Raw genomic sequence first — 19,673 nt, 5'->3', positions numbered from 1 at the left:
ACTTCCCTCCAGTGGTTGTTTCTCGTCCAGTTATTGCCTTCGGCTTATAATTACTTAGCTTGCATATATTGAAACTCCATAATGATATTTAGCTTCTTAGTAGATGATTGAATACGATCGCGTAGTGGAGATTATTCCCAGTTGATCCGTCGCCAAGGCAACTGCTTCTGTCGCGACGCCATCTACGACAGCAACGCCAAACTGTTTTGATGGAAACAGCGGGGATATTCATTGTAATTGATGGCGGACACGTTCAGTCTTTAAAAACTGAACGCCCTGAGATTTTATATGAACTCGTTACGAGCACAATTTACAATCAACGAACACCTGATACGGATCCTCAGCAGAATGCTGTGTCGTTTCCAAGAAATGAGTTGCAGTCCTCTATTTATTTGCCCGCTTGCAGTTACCATGTAATAAATATATACAGCAGGTAACTTTATTAGTTAATAATTTTACATGTTCTAACTATTTAAAGAGTAATATTTGATCTATCCTGAGGGGAAAAGTCGGCTTAAACAATGTACTAAAAGCGCAGAATTCGACTTTCCTCTACGATGTTAACTCCTTGTCGAGTTCTACTAAATTATACATGACTCAAGTTGTTATGTTCAGTGGCTATAATATGACTCACAACAAGACGCGATAAACCTATGACAATTTTTCGGCAGCTAATACTTGTTTTGGTCCAGCAAGCCTTCCTTTTCAAAGGGCCTGCAGAGACCTCAGCATGGCTTCTCTCCGATAGAACCATTTGTCCGTGCTTGTTGTAGTAAGACATAACCTTTACAGTATTGTTATTAACAAGAAACGACAAATAGTTCCCGGTTGCTATCGTATTTGAAATAAATCATTGCTCAATGATTAACCTGTACAGGAGAAAAAGGGGGGCCAGACCCTGTTCAACGTGAATCTTCATAATAATGATTTCTCTATCACGCTAACAAAACCAAGCGACGTTTTAAACAGCACATAAAATACGGTGTTTCAATAGGCCAACGATCGAAATGACAATGATAACAATTACGTTTTGCCATCCGGCGCGCAGTTTCAAACGTGTACACGAACACAACAGGTATCGGAGAGAGCACTACGTGCGTAGAGTGTTTGGTCTTCTTTCTTGGACAATAGCAAGCAGGCTGCCCGACTGGGACATCCGTCATTTTTTCCCTATTGAACAAAGAATCGCTGCGATCGAACAATGTCAGATATTTTCCATATTTTTTAGTCACATAGGTAGTAACGCGTTGCGGCTGCGCGCCGCCTGTAGGTGTGAATATAGATAAGCGTATCTGATACCGTCGACTGTTGACCTGTTAATAGTATAGCTAATTGCACTGTGACTCGGTGCGTATGTATCGGTAACAATACTTATAACGGCGGCTGCTATGAACAGATTAAGGGTAGCGTTAGCAAGATTGGTGCGTGTACCGTTTGTCGTTGAGACACGCCACGAGACCAATCGTAGCTGGGATAAGCCGAGAAATATATAGAAAACGCTTCCTATAATGATAGACCATGTAAGCGTTTGTGATTGAGTCACGTAAAATTTGGTGTGCCACGAATATCTTGTGGTAGATCTATCCATAGGTTACGATAGTGTTCAGCTTCCGAAGGTCGTTACGCATTCGTAGGAAGCTTACCGCTTTCGAGGATACATAGCTGAATACTTAATGGATATGTGATCGCTACGGTGGTTGTTACAATGCCACATTGGAAATATGGTTTCGGGAGGCATAGTGTAGCGTCTGTTTGCAACATATAGGTATGTGCGTATTGTTTGTTTCTCTGCATTTTTCCTATACAATGATTGCCGGTCTGCAGTGAATTGCAATTTAGAGATTTGAGCGTCAAAACTTCAATGCACAACTTTAACTGGTGCGTAATCTACGTGGGAATGCCCATGTTGCGGCACGTGAAAACTTCCTGGCCATTCCTGCTTAGCGGGGTTGGTCCCGATGCAATATGCTATCTCATATAGCTAGCTTCACATAGAGAAATGTAGCTAACAGCTTTTTGTCTCATTACCAGTTCCTTGATCAAATAAACCCATGACTAAATCACTGACTGATTCACGTACGTCAAAGATTACTATTAAATAGAAACAATTCCAATACACAAGGCAGCCTTGAAAAATCTCGTGAGACACCGTCGCTGGATAGTAGTTCGTTCATATACGTTAAACGCTAACTTAAATGCATTAAGAGAGACTTAATACATTCGAAACAATGTCTTCTTCCGGGATCTATCAGGTTTTACGCTGCGTTAATAATGCTGTCAGTCTTCTCTCAACGCAATCTAATCGCGTTCGAAAATCTAGCCACTTTCCTTTAAACGCTCATACTCAACCTAAACGTGCAACAACTACAGGGGCAAGAAAAGCTCGAGTGCGGGGTTCCCTCTCTCCAAACGACCTAATATACCACAGTTATAACGTATCGTTTTTTCATAATAGGTTACTATGCAATTTACGCAAACGCATGCGCTTGCACTTCAATAGATTCCTTCGATGAGGAATAGTATAATATCGTAAATAGTTGGCTGAATAAACTATATTATAACATCCATCGAAGCGACACCGCTTAGGAGAATAACATCAATATTTCGGATCGGATATAATTAAGGCGAACGAATCCTCGTACCATTGCGGCTCTATATTATGACGTTTCAAATGCTTCAAGATTGATAGCCGATTTCCTTCGTCAAAATATGTCCTAGTTCTATACTTCGCTCTTGAGGTGAAAAATTTCGCGAGGGTCAAATTCTAAATGTAGCCCGCACGTCTAAAGTTCTATGACAACCGCCGAAAATTTCTAGACCAGAATTAGTTCGAATTATGGTTGACCTCAATTCCATTCCAAGGGAACACTTTCATATGTTGTGTAGAAAAGTATGAAGGCTGGCTCCGTTCACGGTGTTGGCTTAGTGCCAATTGCGTGATTTAATAACAACCCGGGTCGAATAGCAGTATCTGTTTTGCATGCTTGAGACCAAATTTACAGCACGCTTAACCCGCGAATGACCTCTTTTTACTTGCCCGTCACGCAGTGGAGTCTTTGCGCGACGACTGACTCAAACTGAATATTGATCCTTGATAAGAATAGGCCGTACAGGGTATTCGAGTCATGGATTTTTGTAACTCTGCGATTTTACAAAAAGGAAATGAAACGGAGGAATCCTCGTGGCAAAGTTACAAAGATAACAACTTCACAGTATTGTGAGAATCTCCTCAGGGGGCGAGTAATTATCTGATCTCTTTAACAGCTGCGCCTTTTTAGTCTTCAAAAGATGTTCTATTATTTTTTTTATCATTTATAATTTCAATTAATTGTGAAGTGCTTCAAGCATTTCAAACAGAGACGTCTGGCAGCCCTTATAAAATTAGTTGAAAGTCCAAATCTGCCCAAATTACTATATTACAGCACACTTAGTCATTTCTTTTAGCAGGTGAGTTTCTTACACCAAAACTTTAAAAGCCAGGACATATTTCTATTTCGTCAAGCGAATCCTTAATCTTTCAGCTTTTTTTGGACTACTAGGTCAAATATCTACGTTTGCGGTGCTCAGTCATATCGCTTATATTGATTAGTGTTCTTGGATAAAGGCTGATTCCTGGGCCTGATTCTTGGCGTATGTGTGTCGAAAGGATACCTCTAGAGCTTCACTTTGATGTCAACCTCTCTGATATCTTTAGCATTATATAAAAAAGTAAGTTATCACAGACTTTCTTCATATAACATTAACATTTTGCTACAAGTATTAGCCACAAACCTAAAAGGCAACGTAACAATTCATCCAATAAAAAATTAGTACTTTTGCTGGATGGTAATAAAATCACAATGACCTGACGACCAACGACGAAAAACAGACTTGATCCGAATCGGTCTTCCCTCAGCACTGTGGTGTGATACCGAAGCGAGAAGACCATACTGATGGCACTTTTAGATTTAACTTTATATGAAGCTCAAACTAATTAATTAGTTCAAGGTGGTCTGTAAGAGGGTCCGTTTCAATAGTCTTCGCACTATATCATTATTTATAAGCCAACAGTATAACACCCAAAAACATGTCGGTAAGATTTTTTCATATTTTTAGTTTATGTCGGAGAAAATCGACTCGATTCCTTATTACAGTATCCATGTGCTATTGTGCTAATGACGTGTACTCTAATGGGGTTCAGGTCCGAACCTGGACCCCATTAGCGTCCAGGGTGTATGTCGGTCATAATTTACGTTTCCTGTAGTCGTCTATGCTGAGCGTTCGAGATAAGTCAAATGAACTTCTCCTGAACCTTTTAATTTCAGATCTACGCATTCCTCTCTGAAATCGGCGCGCTAACTGGCCGCGACGTATTTTCAATAGGTATGGATTTGCGGCAGCAGTACGCCTCTGAGCATCGCTAGCGAATTTGCGGTCTCTAATTTCTTCTAGCCGATGGCCGTTAGTGGTCATGAAATTTTGAAACCGAAAAGAGCAATGCTCACTGGCAAATTTCTTGGGACCTCATCAGTATTTGAGATGAAGAAATAAGAATCCTTTTCGTACGATCTCCAGGTAATGAAGTGTTAGCTACAGCATTTCGAATTAGGCCGCCACTTCATTGCCCTAAATCAGCCAGATATGACAAGTTGGCATAGATTGATGCAATTAGAATCTGATTACAATTTATTATTCCTATTTACGTCAGTAACTTAGCCAACACGCCTAGCTAGTGACACTAATAACTATCTAACGTATTAAAACCAATAAATCCACATGCTCGTAAAACTTCTAAACACTGTTTATCAAACTTTTACGTTCAACTTATCTGAAAAGATGCATGTCTGCGGATATATTTACGGCCGTATAAGCTGAGCTTCTGTTACGGTTTGGCTGTAGCGAGAATCGAATCAAAATTTTCTCCCTTTGATGCTTCTATTAGAACAGCGGTATGGGAATATAAAAAAAAACGAAAGAGGTTACCAAACCCTAACCATTATAAAAAGTGCCAAATACTTACCAATCATTTAATTTCGAAATGAGCGTCTCGTTCTTGTTCTAAGTTTATATTATTTTGTTACGCACCTAAAGATCGCAGCAGAACAAACAATCACTATACTTTCTTGAAGGTGGCACCTTTTATGGAAAATAAATCCGTTGATGTTATCGCAAGTTATTACAAGATGATCCCATAGTACAATATATCACACAACAATTAGCAGTTTAATTCTACACATGGTAACACTTTCTCTTGAAACCGTGTGGAGCGAAAAGCAAGTTCGATGGGGATGCCAAATCTGTAACGTATCCCTTTACTTGGTAAACACCCGTCACATTGCGCATTCACGTTGTTGTCGAGTAACTAATAGATATTTCGGAGTTATTATTCGGTATTAATAACTACCTGTCAATTTCAACAGACGAAACCTTTCGTTATCTTGAGCCTTACTTAAATTTCTTGAAAAAAAACATAGATCAATTAAATCAAGTTTGAGGTTCATGAACTTCCCGTGCTCTGTACAGCAGACTTCACTCAATAAGTACGACCGTTAATGAACCACAGAAGAATAACATTTTTAGGGGCAGTACTCGAGACAGCTCTTTGTCGTTACCTCGAGATCTCTGCCTGATTATCTGGCCCAGTAAGTAAGCTCTGTCGCCTCCTAAGCTTCAGAGTCAGGGTCGTGCGGAAAGGGCTAGTAACATGGAGAGGGCATTCAAAGGAAAGAGGCAAATTGTTACTGTGCACTTAATCTTTTGCACCACGTGCACTTTTGTTAAATTGGTTCTTTTTCGTGAAATACGCTAATTACGTTCAATCTGTTTATGCGGTGACATAAAAGCTATTCTGTGTAGTTCAATGCATTTTGGGACGACGACAGGGATTATTGCCTTCTGGCGCTGAAATGGCCTTTATGTCTTGATAATAGTGTATAGTTTTCTTCTTGGTTGTTCTATATTCGGGGCATTCAAAGAGATCTAAATACTTGCTATAAGTGACCATCCTGTTTAGTGTCACTGATCAACCTCATATCTCAAAAGACACACAGATAAAAAAAAAGCTCGAAACAAGTACACAAAAGATGACAAACATCTATCATTGCTACTGAAGGCCAACTGCTTATCATTCTTCAACAACGTTATCGTATAATTAATGCGGATGACGTAAAACGTATCGGAACGGTATTTTGTCACTGAAATTTTCTCCCAGACCTTTTGTTATGACATCTTGCGATCTAATTGAGCTAGCGGCTTTTCGTGCGGCTTGTAAAAAATGTAGTTCACAGACTATATTGTAGATAAATTGCGAATAGTGTGCCTTTCACAATAAACCTGAAATTAGTAAGATTAATTATTAAAGTAGAATAGGTGTTACACAGTCTAAAGCGCATGTGAGCTTAGGTACATGTTGTTCTCACACATGTCATCAGCGGGGTTTAATAATTTTCTAGAATAGCAAAAATACGTTTAGTTAGGTATTAATATCTACCTGTTCAAATGGGAAAACCATGGTTACAACTTGAGGCTTGCTACTTAACCTAACCCAACCCAACCCGATTTTGGCAGCGTTCTGAAGAACTCCAAAAGGCAACCTCTAGTGATGCGTTAACTTATCCTAATTTCAACATTTCTACCTATTTCGAAATGTCCAACAACAATATGTATTATCTTCATTAAGATATTGCAGAATTCCCACTACAGAGACTTGATGACGAAGACACTGCCGTAAGGTTTTGCAAAAAGCCATCTCGCACAGCGTGACAATGTGGTTTGATTTTCTGTTATACCAATAATAGGGGACAAAAATGCTCGTTTATTAAGAACGCACCCATCTAAACTAAAATGTCGACTAACGAAGACGAGGTGAGTCTATCGCGTTCCATCTACACACAATATTCTTGATTCGGGCAGATTTCCGATCGATTTCGATAAATTGTGTCACAGGTTCTAGCTAACCTGTAAGCTGCATTTTTCCCCCTTTATCTTTAGGTTCAACTGCTCTAGGCTTGTATTTTCAGGACAAAGTATTGCCCCGATTTATACATAAGCTTTCATATACAAGCACGAAGACGCGCCCGCTCGTCCTACAAGGGGCATAAAGCAGGAGTCTGGACCCTAGTTCTCAAGTGGTTTCAAGCCCGCTAGGCAAGAAGAAGCCAACAGAACAGAGAATCCCACTGTGATTCGTGTACGTCAGTCAAAAGCTCGTTAAGATGGAAAGCCAGTTGGGGCACTGCTCTTTGCTGTACTGAAAGCGACTGTTTCGTGGAGTGGATACAAAAGAAAATAGGTTCAACACGAACATCATTTTTGCGGAAGGCCTTAAGCAGTGCTAACGTTCTGAGATGAAAAACAAGAAAAAAATTAACTTGATGACAATTTCATCGTTATCACAGTTACTGCTACAAGACATACAATTAGATGATGAGCATTTGTATTTACCTGAGACATTGATGATCAGTGTAAGCCCTGCAGCCGAAATCTTTAAGAGGTCGTAACCATTAGAGTAAAGAAGTAGAATTTTTGTAGCACGGTTTAAGTTATGATTCTATCATTTAATTTTAATTCACTTGCTGAAGAGCAGTGCGCAAATAATATAGCTCAAGTTACTAAATTGTATACGTTAATATCACTATTATTATTTAATCATCCAAACTTAGGCCAATGACTTAATTGATTCTAACTGATGTGCCTCGTTGATTTCCCGGTACAAACTGTTATTTGTTTTAACTCGAAACGAAACCAAAGATATCAGAACGCTATCTTGAACAAGATCTAAATGAGCATCTATCTCTTGCATCATACTTAGAATGATTCAGCCTTCCTATTGACATTGCATCGTTCTAGCTTGACTCATTGAGAATATTCAAAAATAGTACCATAATGTTGCTTTGTCCTGAACAATTTCAATGGCGTCCCTACAGTCGCTATTTAAAAAAAAACATGGGGTTTTTGAGCAACCTGTGTTCCACGGATATTTGAATCATTACAAAAAGATCTTTGCGTTTTCTTTTTACTACACAATATTAAATTTGTTTCTAATATTACGAAATGGAAAACTGAGTGGTGTTTGCTTTCCCTTTCCTTTGAAAGCATATACTTTTTAGTATCTAAAAACTCAAAAAAGACTCAGAAAGTTGCTTCCAGGGATGCCAATTTAAAATCAAAATTTTGACACGCTGGCGGCGCTTTGCATAAAACTTCGCTATCTATATTCTAATCTTTAAATGTTTTTCCTTCTGTTTTTTTTAAATGAATGTTACTATTAAAATACGTGATTATGGAAAACAATAAATAGAGTACTTGAAAGACTGCATTCAGAGTTGCCAAATGGGCTTGTCTATCATACGATGACACTGTCTGTCACGTGAGTCGCGTACCTCTATCAGATTTGCTGCAGAGAACAGTAAATAATGTATTTTCTATGCATGTTATATTTATTATTACGAAACGATTATGATTACGGTTTCGACTCTGTTCCAGTCAACACATAGATAAATAGATAGATAGATAAATACATGTCAATACATAGATAAAAATAGAAACGGACAATGCTGAACAAACTTTTGTCGAAAAATTTAGAAAAAAAAGTACTTAAAAAAATAAAAGAATACAGTAGAAAAGCCTATTTTTTAACGTTTTTTTTTTTTATAGTCTGCTAGATTTTATTGTGGTGATGAAAATATGTAAAAGTTAGATCCGTCATCGGACTATTACTATCTGATATTATGATTGGCAATTGCAATTTTTTCCGAGTACGCTCAGTTATTAATTTATTCAATAAAGCTTGTTATTTCTCGTCCATTTTAACCCTATTTATTTCTGAAAGTGCGTGAGGCCAATAATCTGTAGACCAGTCCACTGTCACAAGTCTGAAGGAGCTGACTTTATTATTCTGATATTGCTTTAAATTACATTTTTTATTCTCTGCGTTTTCCTTTCAGCTGACGGCTGTTTCTTTTGCAGCGGAAACTTGTGGTTCGATTGTGGTTCACTTGTTTTAACCTTTTATACGTCTTAATAAATAAAGTGTAAGTAAATAAAGTGTTTTTGCAGCTCAATTATTTTAAATGCAAACACGAAAGACATGTAACAGTGTGGCATCGATTACACGTGTTTTTGAAACTATTTGTTTTGGGAAAAGTATACCTCGGTGAATATTTATAAAAGTGATATAGAGTTTAGTTTGAAAGTCCGGAATCTAAAGTCATTTGGAAGGATACATGTTAGTGTATGTGTGTGTGTCCCACATAGCTCTATGGGGCTACGCATAAATCAATGTCTAAAGTTTATTAAAACTGACCTTATTTTCATGTTGAAGAGAACGGTCATTGCGGACAAAAGTTCGCTTTCGCAAATTTTGACAAAGTTCCGAAATGTTGAGCTGATAATACATTTCGCCATATTGAGGTACTTAACTTAATAACGTATTTTCCGTGCTTAAGTTTCACCCCTCATACTTTTGTCTTTGTACAAGTATTATGTTCAATGTATAACTTCTTGCTTGTCGCAGTTTCACATAAAACATCGCTTACTTCGCGTAGCACCTTCGGGGTAGATTTTATTCTTTGTCTTAGTTAAGTCTTTTTTTTAAGGAGTTTAACTCTTTGTACATGCACAATTCCGATCTAACGTTTTTTGGAAATGTCGCGCGAGCAGGTTAGTTTTTTTTAAAGTTTTGCCTTAGATTGTGTGCTTTTGTTATTTTTAGACGCAATGATTAAGTACAATTAAAGCCGCGTATATTGTTTATTACTACATAGGCAGCATGTCAATTAATTGTTTCATCGGGAATATTTGTATACTTTAAGCAGGTATATCTATTTGGATGCTCTAATTCTTGATTATTAAATATTGCTAGTAATCATCATAATTATTAATACGCTAAAACAGTGTTATTAAGTAATGTTTCACTGTAAAATTGACCAGTTTTTTTCTTTCCTCCACGGCAATTGGACATAACACTAGCCGCGTCAAAACGATTGAATGCATTGCTGCATTAGCATTCTGCCGCGTGATATGAACCTTCTGCAGAAACCGAGAGAGACAAAGAACTTGGTGGGAAGCTCGATGACTCCCTACATGGAGGAAGTTCAATAGCATAACTTGTCAATAAATCTCCATAGCGTCGTCTGTCAGAAGTGCTTATCGAGGCCGGTAACTGATCCGCAATAGGTTTTTTTTTAACATGTCTTTACAAATGAGACCTGGCGAGTATACTGACGGGACTGTGCCTGCGGTTAGTGTTCTTAAAACGTTTACGCAAGTTTCATTTGCATAATTGTTTCAATCAATTATATCAGCGCGTGTCACTCAGACACAAAAATACGGAGTGTGACAGGTGTTTTTTTGTGAATTTTTTTGCCATAATTGTGGAAGTGTGATAGCAATTGAATTGGAGATACTATCAGCGATGGACGTCTTTATGGTTATATGTCCCTAAGCTTCTGAATAAACTAGTGACCGCATGGCAGAGACAACTTCCATGCAAGATGGTAATATGCGTGTGATTAATCCATTGAGTTCTATACAACAGCCAGAATATCTGAAGTACATTTTTGTTCAAATTAGGTAATTTGAAAGTAACTTGAAAGGAGCTCTGCGGTGTAGAGAAAATTAATCTGTACTAGCAGGTACGTGGACTGCAGGATAAGTAATGTGTGCGAAGAAATCTATTCCTCTCCAATCTGACAATATTCTTGTCAATGTTTCTAAGACCTGCTTTAGCGTAATGGGTTAGAGCCAGTGTCTATTGTATCTTTTGTATCCAAAATTGTCAGAAGAAATCAAAATTCAGGGCTTGTAAGGCAGTAAGTGTGCTCACTGGAGATTCATATGAATCTTTTTAATTTCTTTTTCAATCAAGTTTCGTATAAATTTAATTGAATATGAGTAGTGATAGCTGAGTGATTGAGGCAGAGGACTTTTGTTCGTGTTGCTCATTGCCATCTGAAAACGAAATCCCTAAATATTTTTCACAGCAGGTATTTGTCCGGACGACAATAGGAAGTCTGCGTTGTACGTATTTTTAATATCAATCTTCAGTCAGTGTGTAGTATAACCGTGCGTCTTCTGGTATGTAGTGTTTTATTAAGCATACGTAAACTGATGTCATTTCTCTTTTTGGCTACATATAAAAATAGCTTCTGGGTAAGCCATAAGATACATTTAATGATTCCTAGTAAATTTCCAACCTTCGCGGTCGAATTCCACACTCAAAAATATGGATTCATCATCTCATAATTAAGGTTACGAATATTCATGAATATTTACCACCAGCATTTTGCTTACAAGTCCTAGCTACTGGATCTAGCAATTTTACAACTATTCTAAAACGTTTAACCTCTTCATAATTTTCGATAAGTGCCGTAGTTAGGTATGGACCTCCTACGAGAATGCAATGCTTATGTGTTTTATCATGCTATTATTTCGAATTTTCGGTTGGAGTAGTGTCACAATCTCGGAGTTCAGCGCGTCGTGGCGGGATCCTACCGACAAGTCGTTAGACTTTCAAACAGTAATTGCAGATTCTGATCTTACTTTACAAAAAAAATCTCGGTCAGAGGATCTGTCTTCGTGGTGTCAGTGGTCGTTCTATTGCCATTAACCGTAATGCAGGGTCATGACGGTGGTTACTAGTGTCGTGCGCCGATCGATAGATGTCGCTTTCAAGCTACGACGCACAGAAGGCTAAGACCACGGATTGGTAAAGAGCGATTCTTGCGTACAGTTCGGACCGAGACGATTCGCTCCACTGTGGTTACTGCAATCGGTGGAAGTTTGACTCAGATTAGTTTATGTATCGTTTGTGGTAACACAGTGGTAATATTTTTACGTAGTAAACCCTGTCTTAGTTTCATGTTAAAGTCAGCTCTCTAAAGCCGAGCTTAACGGCAATACCGGATATGACACATTTGGTTAGCGTTCGTGTTTTGGCTGTCTACTAAATTTAGGAACGATTTTTTTCTTCTGTTTTCAGATGAGAGAGATAAGGCTGACACCAAAAGAAAAACTAGAGATATGTTCTAGCGTAGGTGTCAAGTTTGGTGAAGTACTTTGGACTCGTTTACGTGATGTAATTGAGAAGTCCGGCACAGATTGGGTCACCCCGGATGAATATGTGGCCTATTTCAATCAAGAAAACAAACGATTGAACTATCGAAACCTTGACACAAATAACGTCCCGTTAATGAAATATTTTACCGCCCTAGACAATATCTTTCACGTGAAAATTGTCCAGTTCCCCGATTCCAGTGAAGTCCGTCTGTACCTCGTGCCAGATTTTCACACACGCACAGCGCGAACCTGGATACCAAAGAAAAGTGATTCACAGAGTAAGGCACTGCCGGATCTCAATGGTCAACCATTCCTGAAGAATCCAAACACAAAATCACACGGTCAACGATTAGTACCAATTCGTAAAATATACCAGGATACTGCGCTAAAAAATGTCGTTAGAGAATTCAATATAGGCTTGGGTTTTCAAGGTGCAATAAGCTGCCAGGATTATTTACAACAGCTTGATGAAAAGTATCCGGGTGTTAAAGGTGCGATGGAGCTGAGATCTGCAATCGCAGATCTTGACCTTATCGATAATTACGTAATAAGCGTCGCCGATGCAAAATGTCCCGTAGTACGGATTTCAACCGAATTACTAAGAGTAGGTCATCCAACGATCGCCCCTACATATGTAGAAAAATATCCTTACTGTACTGTATTTCCTGAGCCTAATGAGCGTAGGCCACAACAGCCATCCGATGAGAAGGTCTTCATTGCCGAAGTCAATGAAATAGATATAGTTCCAAGACATATGCGTATGTTTATCACAATTATTGATAGAATAGGTGAGCGCGATAGGTTGCAAAAAAAACTTCAAAGCACCTACGGCCGAAATAAGAACCAAACAATTCCTCTTAACCAGTTACGCAAAGGTCTACCTTGCGCTGTTCCATTCGAAGGCACTCAGGATTTTCACCGTGCCGTTATTCTGCGACCGGTAGTCAGTCGTCTCGTGCAGGTCTTATACGTAGATTTCGGCACTGTCGCAGACGTGGTTAGCGAGTCGCTTATTTTTCTGGATGAGGATTTCTACAAGGTTCCAGTTCTAGCCGAGCCTGCTGTACTTAGTTTCGCAGTGCCTTGGAAAGATAGACGTGGGGTAGCAGACAAGATACTTAAACAATCTTCAGTCAAAATGATTGTGTTGGGTTGGAGCGAAGAACAGAATTCCATAATTGTTCAAGTCAGTGACCTGGCTTCGTACCCGATGAAATTACGCAGTGAACTGCGTGCGGCTTGAAGTGACGGGACAATTAAACAACTTCAGAGCAGAGTAAGGTAAACCGGTATTCTAGTAATGACAATGTAGTAGAGTAATGGCTGTCGGAGCAAGATACTTCCTATATTTAATAATAAAAATGTCCTTCATCTCAGTGTATGCTTCTGTGGGTCACGTTGAATGTTAGGGTAAGTGACAAGCGGAGAAGGCTAAAACCGTAAAAAAACGAACTACGCTTAAGAAAAACTAGATTTGGTATCCATGGTGTTCCTTCGTGTGTTTTGGTTTCTCATAGAGGCCCTTATTATGGAAGGTGATGGTCGTCTTAAAGGGCGTTGCATGCTCATGTCTCGCTTCCTTCTTTTCCAGGGACTACCACCTAATATCATAGCCTGAACCATACACTAATTAATTTTCAGAAGGATGTAACTACATGTTTATAGTTCTTCTCCGCATATCGGCAGTCAAGTTTTCTGGCCTAGCATTCATGTAACATCAAGTAATTCATAACAACCACTCACGTAATTAATATTTTTCGCACAATCATTGAACTAGAGCTTTTAGAAAACCTCATACTGTAAAAATAAGTTTTTGCTGGCAACTATCAAAAAAGCCATACGCACCGTACAATTCGTTGAGAGTGAATAAAACAAAGCAAGATCCTATTATGTAGCCCAGTGCGAGCTGAGGACACCACAATCACGTATGACGAAAATGTAAGCAAATAAATATAAGCAGGATTTCGGAATTCTCACGCAATGGCAGTTATAAGGCCAAGGCGAGATATAGCGAATACTATTCTCTGGTAAGTGTTTAATGCATAGTGTGCAGCAGTATGCAGAATCAGGTGTGCAAACTATATTACTGTACAAATGACATAATCACTATCGAGTCTGTTATGGAATACACAAGCGATAGAAAAAAAAACTGCATGTGATTTACTCCGATCGTGCGGGCGGAAACTTCAGGGAAACCACTATTGTCGAAATCAAGAAAAACTCTATTATGCATCAAGTTCATCACGAAAACGAACGCTATTATGTTAAGTTTGCTTTTCTGTGAGCTTAGCTTTTAAGTTATTTTATATCTATGGAAGCTTTTTTCTGAAATCCGAAATATTGCCATCATATACGGCGCACACTATATGTAGTTGCGCTGAGAGAATGTTCACTGGCATGTGTTTCAGTGTATGTGACATTCGTAATTTAGATATTTTTGGATATCGCAGTAGTCCCGTGAGCGCGCGCCCGCTAACATCCAGATGTCGCCCAAGACGAATCATTTACAGCATTATCTGAGTGGAACCCCAATCGCCAAAAAAAAGCTACACAAAGGAAAGGGCTATAGATTTTTCTCTCTATACTAGGGTAGCCTAGGGATCTTCCTTTAGAAAGGCAAATATCTCTGCTCAGTCACAGACGACAACGACGAAATAACAAAACGTAGACTTGAAAAATAGGGATTTACTAAGAAATGTGGCTGGTGAGTTAAGTTCCAGATAGATAAGAAACTATGGAGGAGTAAGCAATAACACAGAACACGAATGCCAGTTAAATTTTCTTTTATCTACTTATAGAACGAATACATGTGCACATAGTTATAATGAAATTGTACAAATTAAGAATAAAGCGTTTGCTAATCAAGTAAAGTACCATTATGGTTATTCTTGAGTTCTGAAGGTTCGGGAAATCTGGCAAGGAAGATGTAGTCTATCAGGCGGCGAAACTAAAAACAAGGACTTTCACATGCGTTTATCTTCGTGATATCGATCACCAGTTCAAACGGGCATTTCAAGGGTAAAATTCTGCATGTACCACGAATGGCGAATAACTGTTCTCCTTCACCGTACGTTATGGCTTGCAAAAGCGGTAGGTTAACAAAATTGCGCTAATTTACACATAGTATCAAGGGTATGCGCATTTATACAATTTGCGTTACATAGATTACATACAGTTATAGATAGCTATAAAATCCTAGATCTCCAATCTCAGAAACATCTTTGATGTCTTTGGAATATTCTCTATTTTTGAGGACTTATAGACAAGGATCGCTGTTGTTATTTTTTTGGTCAGGAATGCAAAAACTAAGGTGAGGGCTCCAGCATAGATATTCTTAAAAAAAATGTGGTTAAACAATAAGACAGTTTGGAATCTTGGATTATCAAAACACCATGTCCAGAAATTGTAGAAAAATTAACAACATAAAAAGCATTTCCTCATTTTATTACGATACAAACTTTTATTGTACCATTGTGGCTGATGTATGTTTAAGAGCAATTTCGCCTGTGTTTGCCTGTTTATTTATGAAGTTTATAACGAACTATATGGTAGTTCTTTGCATTTTTATTTTTCTGTGTATCTGCACATCTCTGCACGCATCTGTGTATCATATGTATCTGCACAACCGCGTACGCTCAGTCTTTCTCACTGCTTTTGAGAATCACAATATATGTTTAGATGATCGAGTGCAGCCAGCCTCCTCAAGACGTGTTGGACTTCGTTATATTTCCTGCCGTTTAGATAAAGGAAGTTGGTTCATTCTCTAATGCAATAATAGTGTTACAGCGTCCATACTTAAACGTTCGGCCGCAGTGGCTACGACCCTCCAGATCGATAATGTTTGCGCTGTCATGTTCAATTTTCATGATAGCGGGCTGAACCCCAATAACATACGCTGTGCTTTAGACATCATCGAGCGTCCACCTACTATCGAATTTCATTTTCTAAAACTAAAAACATCACGAGAGATCATTACAGAGAATGAGCAATGATATCGCAATGAATAGTTATTGTGTCTGCGTGTAGTGGTTCTAGTGTTCGTTCAGTCTGACCACTTCCCATACACACCTCTCAGCTACGATGTTTATGAAGCTTATGTTAAGCCTTCCTCGGTGGGTTGAATAGTTCTCACTTCTTAGCTATTGCTGCTGCTGCTGCCGCTGCCGGAGGAGCAGCTACGGGCACGTACCCTGGATAATATCCGGGGTAGCCGTAGCGGTAGGCCCATGGGCCGAATGCAAAAGGTCCGCCCCAGAGGTACGGCGAGGTTGCTAACGCGAGAAGAGCTAACGCACCGATTGTATGGTACGAGAACCTATCGTAGAAAGCACCAACACGAAATAGCACGAAGATGTTGAAATATAAGGGCTAAAATCTATTTCGCATAACGAAAACGTCCTTGATCATAACATCTAGAGAGCCTGCGGACGCGAAATCACAGAATTAAATGGCAGATTCACGCATGGTAGCTGCAATTTGATGTAATTGACAAACCCAACAATCTGAACAATCAGTGTTAGCTTCAGCCACCACTTCACTTCCTCATTTCTATAATGCGTATATACTTATTGAAAAACTACGTTCTACGTTATATGGTAAGTGAACATTCAGATGAATGAAACTGTTCGATCATAATAACCATGCTTAATAAACTAACCTCTTCTGACGAGGACGGCTAAGGTCGCCGAAAGATTCATAATTAGAAAAATCGTCATAGGCCCCTGTTCGTTTGTCAGGATGTCCTGGATGCGGAAGCACATCTCGGCGTGCACGTGACGACAGTATGGAAACAGGCTGAGCAGAAGGTTCAACCCTGGTGTTCACCACCGAAGTTAATGCTTCTCTATTGGTGCGGATGGATAGCTGTCCAATTAAAAGAACCATACAATGAAGCAATTACGAGAGAATCGGTTCAACAATGAAGTCAAATCGAAAGATCTCGCTACGAACAAATGTTTGCCGTGATGTATACAGCAGTCTCTTAATTAGCACATGATAGTTATTTTTTACACTGTCCTAAAAAGGAATTATGTCTACCCATAGTTGTCCGGTTAGGGGTTTGGCTGAGAAAAAACAGTTATGATAAGCAAAATAACTGGACAGCCCAAATATTACTTATAGTAAGATGTGCGATTGTTCTTTTGCTGTTCGTACTATTTTTAAAATAATTCAAGGATAGTGGGCCCTTACCTTGTCCATAGCTACGGAAATAATGCGGAGAGATTGCAGTGAAAGCTGGTGTTCAGTTACGAGAAGCTTAAGAATGTTGGCTAAATCCCGGACCGATTTGTCAATCGGCGCTTTGTCAAAGCTTTTCATAGCGGCTGCTATCTTTTCGTCAGCGACATTCGGATTAGAAAATATTTCCTGCAGAAGGTCGAGTTGCTTCAGGTCGGGGGTACGAAGTTCTGCGGCCGGCTCCTCGGCCAATGCTACGTGTGCGGGTTTTGTTCGGTGAGGGATTCCACGTAGGGATTGCAAAAAAGCGTTGCAAACGTTTTTTGTATTTGCAGGATTTATCAAAGAGAGCATCATCTGTCGTGTGTTAGTTAAAGCTTCTATTTATATATGCCATAAAGGACGAGGTGTAAATGCAAGAAATCATCTCATTCGATAAACATTGAATAAACTTTTTTGTGACTTTTTCACTGAATTTATGAGAGAACCTTAACATGAAACATATAAGAACAAATGCGTGCTACATTAAGAATGAAACTGGTAAAACTAATAGTCTTAGCTTTTGGAGATTGGCGATATTCAAGATCTCTGCTAAACCGATGTATTTCAAAGATATATTATAATTATAGTTAATTACTCATATATCATATGCAGTTATACTTAAATAAACGGTCATCCATGTAGCGTGTAACGGTGACGCTAATATTTTCAGGATTTCTAGTAATCTCATTACTCTATCATCCGGGTTTGCCTTTTGGTCTAGATTATGCCTGATAAAGTTTTAAAGGTAGGTATTAATTAGTCGATTATTTAGCCTAATTTAGCTTGTTAATTTGCTCTAGTCACACACTGATTCTCAATTACATGGCAGCAAGTCAGCGCTTAGGCTGTATTCTAAAGCCAGTTAACCATGTAGAATTTTCTGTTCATCAACGATATTACTGTTTCGTTAGTCACTTGCTGCTTAATTGTATTCGCTAACGCGTCCGTGATAGCTTCTTCTAGCGCTTTTCCTTCTTCCATATTTTTATTGTTTCCGCTCATCTCTGGTTAAGTTCCCCGACTTATGCCAGGGTTCATGCTTCTATCCATTTCGTTGTTGATCAGGTCCATGGCTGGCACATCGGCTGCGAATGATTCATTTGCTCCCATAGGTTGTGATAGATCTACAGGTTCTGTGGCTTCTGTAACCGTTGGAGCAGGATCCGTTCGTTGTGATTTCATTGTAGCCACATCAATATCCTCCGGCGTCCGTGTCGTGAACTTTGGTTGAGATGCGGGTACGAGCGGTGGTGCCAAAGGTGAACTTGGACGGGTTCGCGTTGTCAACGTGCTACTTGCGGGGTAGTGCATCACCTGAGTGATCATCGAGTAGGGCACATAGCTATAGGCGTGTTGCCCAGGCATCATGGCCGTGGTCAGGACGAACGGCATCGAAATACTGATCGGAACGCCGGTGACAGGGATATGCCAAATGCTGCTATACTGCGGAGAATGATACTGTTGGTGGGTTTTCACTCCGTTCGGGTAAGGTCGCGCCATGATTCCGGCGGCGGTCAGCTGTAGTTGGTCCTGCACGGCCGCCGGCATGTAGGTTGGGTACGCGTGACCATCTGCGGCGAAGGGATTAAGGGCTCGGAACTCAACTCACTGTGTTCACAAAGTGATACTAATCTCACAGCTTGCGGAATTAATTTCTTCAGTATCGATATTTCGTTTTTTATTTCAAGTGTGTTTGGTCCATCTTAAGATTTGATTGATAGAACAACAACAACGGCAACGTCAACTTCCATTACTAACTAATCATACCAGCGGAACAGTTGCTCTCCAAACACGTAGTAAGAGGACAGCGAAGTCCACTAACTGTGGCTCTAGAAACGGGCCAAGATGAAAGGCATATAATGGTGCTGACAGCCGTGGATATATAATGAGTGCGTTTATGCTGCACGCTTAGACGTAGAAAGATGTAAAGGTCATTATTTGGTGAGTGGGTAATAATGCCATATCTGCAACAAATGCGATGGCGCGGGGTTAAATTGTTCGATATAACTAGCAGGGTGAAAGAGCGCTAATTCCGAGACTTACGGAAGTTACTCGCACTCAAAGCCAAGATCAACTTACCGATGCACTGGAATGCGATAGCCGTTAGGCCGAGCAAAACGAACGAGAACTTCATCGTTTACACTTATACGGGGACCACTCGCTGAACGAGTTTGCGGTCCCGTGGCGGTACGTGACTGATGCAAACGTTCGCTGCCTTTGTTAAAGGGTCTTTGTGGTTTCGAATGACTTGATCTGTCCCTCTGTGATTTGGTATCCTCTGGTAATAACGATACTGTGACCAGTTTCCCTGTGGTTTTATACGAGTAGCCCAGCTATCGTCCACCCTCTCTTACGTTCGAACCCATAGGGACTACTATCATCATGTCAAGTGCGGTGGTCTGCCCATAGTCCTTATT

General features: G+C 39.6%; 3 protein-coding genes across 11 annotated transcripts in view; 1 reads left to right on the top strand and 2 right to left on the bottom strand.

Moving 5' to 3' along the window:
* The window catches only part of LOC111254548 (TWiK family of potassium channels protein 18-like), a 58,414-nt gene extending 52,582 nt beyond the window's left edge, over nucleotides 1-5,832 (bottom strand). Inside the window, exon 1 of the mRNA XM_022815495.2 lies at nucleotides 5,065-5,832. The gene's annotated coding sequence lies outside the window, so the exon portion shown is untranslated. The remainder of the gene's footprint in view (nucleotides 1-5,064) is intronic.
* LOC111254432 (uncharacterized) lies at nucleotides 1,460-14,909 on the top strand. 7 transcript variants are annotated; one of them, XM_086973940.1, is made up of 3 exons: nucleotides 1,460-1,765; nucleotides 8,925-9,011; nucleotides 11,960-14,909. In XM_086973940.1, exon 3 carries the CDS (start codon nucleotides 11,960-11,962, stop codon nucleotides 13,277-13,279), a length of 1,320 nt encoding a protein of 439 aa, XP_086830066.1. In that variant the 5' UTR covers nucleotides 1,460-1,765; nucleotides 8,925-9,011; the 3' UTR covers nucleotides 13,280-14,909. The 7 variants fall into 7 exon arrangements, with proteins under 7 accessions (XP_086830066.1, XP_086830068.1, XP_086830064.1 ...); XM_086973941.1 differs by lacking the exons at nucleotides 1,460-1,765; nucleotides 8,925-9,011 and adding exons at nucleotides 10,488-10,998; nucleotides 11,431-11,497; XM_086973942.1 differs by lacking the exon at nucleotides 8,925-9,011.
* A 1,255-nt stretch (nucleotides 14,910-16,164) lies between these two features.
* On the bottom strand, nucleotides 16,165-19,673 carry LOC111254433 (uncharacterized). 3 transcript variants are annotated; one of them, XM_022815278.2, is made up of 4 exons: nucleotides 19,336-19,564; nucleotides 17,227-17,468; nucleotides 16,694-16,899; nucleotides 16,165-16,351 (listed from the first exon to the last, which is right to left on the bottom strand). In XM_022815278.2, the coding sequence occupies exons 1-4, from the start codon at nucleotides 19,388-19,390 to the stop codon at nucleotides 16,165-16,167; spliced, it is 690 nt and encodes a 229-aa protein (XP_022671013.1). In that variant the 5' UTR covers nucleotides 19,391-19,564. The 3 variants fall into 3 exon arrangements, with proteins under 3 accessions (XP_022671013.1, XP_086830077.1, XP_086830078.1); XM_086973951.1 differs by lacking the exon at nucleotides 19,336-19,564 and having other exon boundaries at nucleotides 17,227-17,571; XM_086973952.1 differs by lacking the exons at nucleotides 16,165-16,351; nucleotides 16,694-16,899; nucleotides 17,227-17,468 and adding an exon at nucleotides 17,583-18,827 and having other exon boundaries at nucleotides 19,336-19,673.

The sequence above is a fragment of the Varroa destructor genome, unplaced genomic scaffold (genome assembly GCF_002443255.2).
Source record: "Varroa destructor unplaced genomic scaffold, Vdes_3.0 BEIS01000007.1, whole genome shotgun sequence".
Classification (NCBI taxonomy): Eukaryota; Metazoa; Arthropoda; class Arachnida; order Mesostigmata; family Varroidae; genus Varroa; species Varroa destructor.
This window is presented reverse-complemented; position numbering and strand designations above follow the sequence as displayed.